Source organism: Opisthocomus hoazin, chromosome 13 (assembly GCF_030867145.1).
Source record: "Opisthocomus hoazin isolate bOpiHoa1 chromosome 13, bOpiHoa1.hap1, whole genome shotgun sequence".
Classification (NCBI taxonomy): Eukaryota; Metazoa; Chordata; class Aves; order Opisthocomiformes; family Opisthocomidae; genus Opisthocomus; species Opisthocomus hoazin.
This window is the reverse complement of record NC_134426.1, coordinates 5410510-5418572: the sequence shown is the minus strand read 5'-3', so window position 1 is coordinate 5418572 and position 8063 is coordinate 5410510. Positions and strand designations below refer to the sequence as shown.

At 49.3% G+C, this 8063-nt stretch overlaps 1 protein-coding gene across 1 annotated transcript; it reads left to right on the top strand.

Annotated features, from left to right (window-relative positions):
* Positions 1-255: 255 nt before the first annotated feature.
* On the top strand, positions 256-1191 carry LOC142363058 (olfactory receptor 14J1-like). Its single transcript, XM_075434999.1, has 2 exons — positions 256-1079; positions 1122-1191. Exons 1-2 carry the CDS (start codon positions 256-258, stop codon positions 1189-1191), a joined length of 894 nt encoding a protein of 297 aa, XP_075291114.1.
* The last annotated feature ends 6872 nt before the right edge of the window (positions 1192-8063 follow it).

Below are 8063 nucleotides of genomic sequence, written 5' to 3'. Positions count from 1 at the left end.
AACCCACTGCTGCAGTGCAGGACTGGCTCCTCGGCAGACGGTCGACAGAGGTCCTGCCCCTTATAGCACATTGAGACAGAACCAACCACAGCTCTGGCCTCAGAGCTGAGCAAGGTCTCCTATGAAAGGAAATGTGTGTGTGTTTAGGAGGGAGAGGGATACTGGGATATGTATTTGATTTTTCTCAGAGAAGTCTCCACTAACTTGTCACTGTTCTTTCCTTCTTGGACAGTGCTCCTTACCCAGAGGCAGCAAATGTCCAACAGCAGCTCCAGCAGCCAGTTCCTCCTCCTGGCATTTGCAGACATACGGGAGATGCAGCTCTTGCACTTCTGGCTCTTTCTGGCCATCTACCTGGCTGCCCTCCTCAGCAATGGCCTCATCATCACCACCATAGCCCGCGACCACCGCCTCCAAAACCCCATGTACTTCTTCCTCCTCGGCCTCTCCCTCATTGACCTTGGCTCCATCTCCACCACTGTCCCCAAAGCCATGGCCAATTCCCTCTGGAACAACAGGGCCATCTCCTATGCAGGATGTGCTGCCCAGCTCTTTCTGTTTTCCTTCTTCATTGCAGCAGAGTGTTGTCTTCTCACCATCATGGCCTATGACCGCTACATTGCCATCTGCAAACCCCTGCACTACGGGACCCTCCTGTGCAGCAGAGCTTGTGTCCACATGGCAGCAGCTGCCTGGGGCAGTGCTTTGCTCAATGCTCTCCTGCACACTGTCAATACATTTTCCATCCCCCTCTGCAAGGGCAATGCTGTGGACCAGTTCTTCTGTGAAGTGCCCCATATCCTCAAGCTCTCTTGTTCAGAATCCTACCTCAGGGAACTTGGGTTTGTGGCAGTTAGTTCTTCTTTATCTTTCGGGTGTTTTGTTTGCATTGTGCTGTCCTATGTGCAGATCTTCAGGGCTGTGCTGAGGATCCCCTCTGAGCAGGGACGGCACAAAGCCTTTTCCACGTGCCTCCCTCACCTGGCTGTGGTCTCCCTGTTCATCAGCACTGGCATTTTTGCCTACCTGAAACCTTCCTCCTTCTGTTCCCGATTTCTGGATGTGGTGATGACATTTGTGTAATCGGTTGTTCCTCCAGCTGTGAACGCTCTCATCTACAGCATGAGGAATCAGGAGCTCAAAGACGGCTTAAAGAAGCTCATTCAATCAGCAGTCTTTCAGCAGCAATAAGTTTGTCATGTCTGTTTGCAAGGATACAGTGTGGAAATTGGTGGCTGGATGTTCTTACGCAGCAATAAACTGCCCGTCTTCTGTACATCACTCAAATTGTAATGAACTGCTTCATCAGGCTGTCCTTGGGTCGTTGCATTTGTTTTGTTTGGTTTGATTTCCTTGGTTCTAACTGCATTCTTTACAAGGAATCACCATTATTCCTCCCACTGCTATGTTAGTATCTACCTGCTTTTGTGACCCAGAGACTGTGTAAAAGAGGAGCCATGCTCTCAGTGTGTTTAAAGAAAATAAAGAACACTGCAGCCACAAGTTTGTCCAAGGTCCTTCCTCCAAGACTCTCTCCAGAGTTTCAGATGTACCTCCAGAGCTGTAGGGGAAAAGAGTCCCAGCATGGCAGCACCGTCACGGAGCACCAGTACTTGGTCTTTGCTGAGCTGCTCTCTTCCCACCCCCGTAAACTCCTTCTGATCCCTTGTGTGAGTGCAAGGCCTGAGTGCTCTGGCTGCTTGGTCACAGGGCTGCGGCATGACAGGCCCGTGACAGCAGGCAGTGACAAGCACTGGGCACTCCTGTGACGAAGCTGACGCCCATAGCAGTGTTCCAGTCACAAAAGGTGTTCTCCTCAAGGCAGTGCCTGTAGTCTTAGGACCCCTTCTAACAGTGTTTTTCCAAGAACATGCCCAGGAAAGTGCTCTGTAGAGGAAAACTCATGGAATAGCTAAACTGTGTGAATGGGAAGGCTGGGGGCATAAATCGGTTTCCTCATATAGACAAGTCTGCTGTTATTTGCCCACAAGACATGAAGGACCAGCAGAGAAGGCTCTGGTTTCTGCCTGTGATCACAACAGGGAAGAGGCCCCAGGGCACTTATCACAGACCAGCAATAGCAACCACCATTGACAGCACTGACTGCTCACTACATCTTGGAGACATTTTTCCCTCCATGGAGGGACACCAAATGACTAGGTCAGAAGTTCATGTTTGCTTTGTATGGACCAGACATATGCATGCACCTTGTGCCATCCAGAGGGACCTTGAAAAGCTTGAGAGGTGGGCCTCTGCAAACATCTTGGAGTTTAGAAAGGCAGGAAGGAGGACTGGAAGAATTACAGCCTCACCAGAGGAGGCCCTTTTTCTACACCATGCTTGCCCATACTCAGTCTTCTCATCTATGGCCTCACGACCAGAAAGTTTTGGGGCAGAAATCACTGAAATAAATGTTCAGGAAATCCATGAACTGCACTGACAGTTCGTTAAAGTTCTGGGCCCGTATGAAGAAATCACTTCTGGTTCTCTTCTGAACAGGCCCCCAGGACATGGACAAGCTTGTGTTGTGTCCTGGGCACTCCTCGGGAAGTCTGGCATATGTAGAAAGCTTCTGGTGTCAGGGATATTGAGAAGGCTTTTGGTATCAGGGATATTGAGAAGGCTGGCTAGTGTCATTGTGAGACCTCTGTCAAACATCTTGAAAAGGCCAGAGCCATCACAGAGGTTCCTGGGGACTTGGAAAATGCAGATGTGACACCAGTGTTGAAAAAGGGCAGGAAGGAGGACTGGGAGAATTACAGCCTGGTCAGCCTCACCAGGGAAGGCCATACAGCAAGTCCTGCTGCCGCTATCTCCAGCCATGTGAAGGACAGGGATTACAGAACTCATAACGTAGGGAAAAGAAGCATAGAATCATAGAATCATTCAGGGTGGAAAACACCCCTAAGATCATCAAGTCAACCCAACACAACCATGCCTACTAAACCATGTCCCGAAGTGCCACAGCTACATATTTTTTGTAACCCCTCCAGGGATGGTGACTCCACCACTGCCCTGGGCAGCCTATTCCAATGCCTGACCACTCTTCCAGTAAAGAAATTTTTTCCTAATATTCAATCTACACCTCCCCCGATGAAACTGGAGGCCATTGCCTATTGTCCTATCACTTGGGAGAAGAGACCAACACCTGCCTCACTACAACCTCCTTTCAGGTAGTTATAGAGAGCAATAAGGTCTCCCCTCAGCCTCCTCTTCTTCAGACTAAACAGCCCCAGCTCTCTCAGTCGCTCCTTGTAAGACTTGTGCTCTAGGCCCCTCACTAGCCTCTTTGCCCTTCTCTGGACACGCTCCAGCACCTCGATGTCTTTCTTATACCGAGGATCCCAAAACTGCACACAGTACTCGAGGTGCAGCCTCACCAGTGCTGTGTACAGGGGCATGATCACCTCCCTGCTCCTGCTGGCCACACTATTCCTGATACAAGCCAGGATGCTGTTGGCCTTCTTGGCCACCTGGGCACACTGCTGGCTCAGGTTCAGCTGGCTGTCGACCAATACCCCCAGATACTTTTCTGCCGGGCAGCTCTCCAGCCACTCCGAACCAAGCCTGTAGCATTGTATAGGATTGTTATGCCCAAAGTGTAGGATGTGGCACTTGGCCTTGTTGAACCTCATACAATTGACCTCAGCCCATCGATCCAGTCTGTCCTGATCCAGAATCCCCTCTGAAGAGGAAAGGCACATAATCTTTACCACGTGCCTCTCTCACTTGGCTGTGGTCTCTCTGTTTTTGAGCACCACCATATCTATTTATCTGAAGCCCCCTTCCATCTCCTTGCCATCCCTGAATCTAGTGGTGACTGGGCTGTACCCAGTGGTGCCTCCAGCAGTGAACCCCCTCATTTACAGCATGAGGAACCAGGAGCTCAGGAATGCAGTGTGGAAACTGGTGACTGAATGATTTCCAGAAGGTATACAGTGCCTATCGTCTTCAACGTATGACTAGTAATGTAACTCCTTACAGGCCCAGCCTGCCTTTATTTGGCTGCTTTTGTTGTCATTGTTGTTGGCTGGGATTTTTCTTTTGATGCTTTTTCTGCCTGTGATAACACTGCCCACAAAGAAAGGTGGTCACCTCACTTCTACTTTATTTTCTGCCTCACTACTATGACCCAGCGACTGTGTGAACGAGGAGCTATATTCTATCTTTAATTAAACAAAATGAATGTACTTGCAGTGACTTGTCTGTCTGATCCCCAAGCAACTAAAAATGCACCAGTGTTCTTGCTCATAGGTTCCCTGCCATGTTAGACTGGAAAAGCTGGACCAAGAACCTTCCATGGAAAAGGGGCAATGGGGAGTCATGAAGGTCTCTATACTAGGGATAGGGAATGATAGACAAATCTCTTCCTCTTTTCTCTCATGCCCTGCATTGTATCTGTACTTGGGAAAACCCTCATCATTGTGCAGGTGGTGGCAAAGCAGCATCTGCACATCCCCACAGGCTGCTTCTTAGGGCATTTGTTCTCTCTGGAGACCTGTAGATCCAGAATTCTGCCCCAGCTGATGGCCAGATTTGTGGCTGGGAACAGCACCATCTCTGCTCATCACAGTGTTACTACTGTTTCCCGCACTTTTTGCTTGTACAGAGCATTTACTGGTGACCACATCCTCCAATCAGTAGTAGGCTGTGTGCCACCCCACGCCCTCTGCGAGGGTTGAGAACGGGGACACCTGTCTCTAGAGGGCAGCTGTGCTTTAGCTAGGGGGATTTCTGTCATCTACAGTAGTGGTTTAGGTCTTGTCTCAGATACAGTTCTGTGGCCCCAGTGGAGCAGACCACTTCTTCTGTCATTTCACCCCATTGCTGGAGCTCTCATGCCATGACACCATGACACTCACACTCTTTCCTTTCCTAACCTGCATTTTAGAGCTCATCCTTTTTCCTGTTCACATGGTTATCCTGCATGGGCATAAAATTTCTGTGGGCAGGCAGAAGGCCTTCTGCAGCTGCTCCTCTCACCTCACCGGTGGCACTGCTTTCTATGACACCCTCATTCCTGTCGGTGTGATGCCTAGAACAGCCTTCCTGAGACAGTATGACAAAACTCTGTTTCCACACCATCCTCACTCTCCTGCACCATCCCCTCATCCACAATCTGAAGACCAGAAAGGTTGCAGGGAGGCAGATGCTGAAAAAATGCTCAGGAAAGCTGAGAGCTGCAGAGAGATCCCACCGGAGTCTTGTCCCTGCAGGAAGAAATAATTTCTGCTTCTTCTGAACAGACCCTGAGGACTTGAGAGGTGTTTGCTGTTTGCACTCCTCTGGAAGCGTGGGATATGGAGAAGGCTTTTGGAGTGGGAAGGGGCAGAGAGGTGATGTCGGAGTTAGCTGGTGTCATCGTGAGACCTCTCTCTAGCACCTACGAAAAGATAGAGAGATCAGGGAAGTTCCAAGGTCCTCAGAAAAGACAAACATAAAATCCAACTTCAAGAAGGGCAAGAAGGAGGATTGGGAGAACTAGAGGCTGGTCAGCTTCACCCGAGCCCCTGGGAAGGCAATGGGGCCAATGCTCTTGCAAGCATCCCCAGGCACTTGCAGGACAAGAAAGGGACTTCTGAACCCATGTGGGAGGGGAAAGAAGGGCACGTTGTATTCCTGGACTTTTGCAAGTTCTTAGATATGGTCTCTTTAGAGCATATTATTTTCATCGGGGCTGATGAAGTGGAAGATGCATTGGGGTGGGAAGATGGCTGGGTGATCACGAAAAAATGCCATCTGTGGTACAAAGTTCTCTGAGGGGCCAGATACTTTCAGCACTCCTCAGTGATCAGCAAAATTTCATTAAAAAACATTAATAGCCTAGCTTTGCTGGAAATTAAGATTTTTTTCAGCTGCTCTCTAAAGTTCTTTTTCTGCATAGGTTTCAAATTTTTTTAAAATTTGGATTCTGGGCTTGATTCATTTGTTCACACAGAGGTCATCTCTGCTGAGGCAACTGGGGCGGTTTAGTCTGAAGAAGAGGAGGCTGAGGGGAGACCTTATCACAACTACCTGAAAGGATGTTGTAGTGAGGCAGATGTTGGTCTCTTCTCCCAAGAAATTAGCAATAGGACAAGAGGAAATGGCCTCAATCATAGAGTCATTCAGGTTGGAAAAGACCTCTAAGATCATCGTACAACTGTCAAACCAACACCACCATGCCTACTAAACCTTATCCCGAAGTGCCACGTCTACAGGATTTTTGAACACCTCCAGGGATGGTGACTCCACCACTGCACTGGGCAGCCTGTTCTAATGCCTGACCACTCTTTCAGTAAAGAAATTTTTCCTAATATCCAGTCTGAATCTCCTCTGATGCAACTTGAGGCCATTGCCTCTTGTCCTGTCACTAGATCTGTGGGAAGGAAGGGAGGCTTGGCCAACAAACACTAAAGAAAATGTGAAAGGGGTTATGGAGATGTTGCTGTGAAAACCCAGACAGTGAAAACTTTCATGTTTAGCCCTTATGCTATCCGTAACCAGTAACCTCAATCCTTAACCCTACCCTAAATGCTACTCCTCATCCTGGCAGTAATCCACAGTTACTAACCTAGCTGAGCTTAGCCTATCACTGACCTCAGACCTTACATCAAAGACATATCCCAAACCCTCAACTCCTTACCCATACTCTTACCCTATTACTGACCCTAGCCCCTAGCCTTTATCCTTAGCTTTAATTGAGAGCATTAATCGTTGCCCTCACCACAGCCCTAAACCAAACCCTAAACCACCAAGATAGCCCACAGCCTTAACACTAAGCAGGCACCCTCAGAAGAACACCAAACCCTCCCCTGATGTTTTTGCCTAACCCCCAACACTGAAAGGTGAGCTCTGATCCCTGAGACCTCAGCTGAACACCCAACCCTCCAAAGCCCTCATTCCTCAGCTCTAACTCGCTCCCCTTCAACCCTTCTCTTACGGTCCAGGAAGACCTGATCCATAAATATTCGTTGTTATTCCCAGAGTAAGATTAAGACACAAACGAGGTCAGATGCCACCAGTTAAAGAGGTTTATTGATCAGCTATTAAAATGAGGGCATGAGGAACCAGTGACAGGAAAGAGAGGAAAAGACAAGAAAGAAAGAAACCTAGCAAGCAGTCGGGATGACAGAATTGCAAGAGACAGTCACCACCATGGATCCAGTGGCGTCCCGTTGATCCATAATTTCCTTTTGCATCAGTGGTGAGGGTCCATCTGTTGTTTGGTCACACGACCTTTTCCAATGTGTTTGGGGAAATTGTTCCCTAGGCGATGGTGCATACCCTACCTTCCCCCAGTCCCGTGCATGTGCTTTTTTCTCAGTCCTGGCTCCAGCAGGTCGGGGAGGGGGTCGGTGCCTAGACACATTTTCCACAACGAGGTACCTGTCCTCCAACTCCCTTCAAAGCTGGTTTCAGGTGGCTGATTTCTATTTGGCTGGCCCACCAGGAGGTTCAGCTGGGCTGCAAACAAGATTTGCTGGCCTGCCAGGAGGTCCTGCAGCAAGCTTTGCAACAAAGCTTTGAGGCAACTGTCTTAATATATGGTGTCAGACGCCTTCTTAATCCTAACTTATGCTCTTCGGCCTCTTGGGCTAGGGCAGGGATCATGAGGCCCCAGAAGAGTCACATGGCATTGGAAGAGGAGTGTGAGGTGACCTGTGTCTGATCAGCTCAGAGGTCACAAGAGGAGATGGATAGGAATGTTATGGTGAGGTCAGCTGTGTCTCAGGTTCTCACAGTCCAGCAGGAGGCACATGGCTGTGAAGGTGGCTGTGAGGTCACTTCTATCTTTAGAGTTGAAAAGGCAGCAGCAGGAGCATGGCTGGGAAAGGGCTGGTGAGGTCACCTCTCTCTGCAGTAGCTGGTCGGTCAGCCCTTGACTCATGGCTGGGTTATGAGCTTTTCGGTTCACGTCTGCCAGCACCCCAAACAGGCCAGCAGAAGGCCTGGGGTTGTCAAGGGAATTGTGTGAATCCCTTTCCTTGGGTACCTGGTAGGGCCATCCAGGAAGAAGGCTTGGATATGGGTTGTCACAGCCCTTCCACCTGGGTACCTCATGGGACAGCAACAGGCCCATG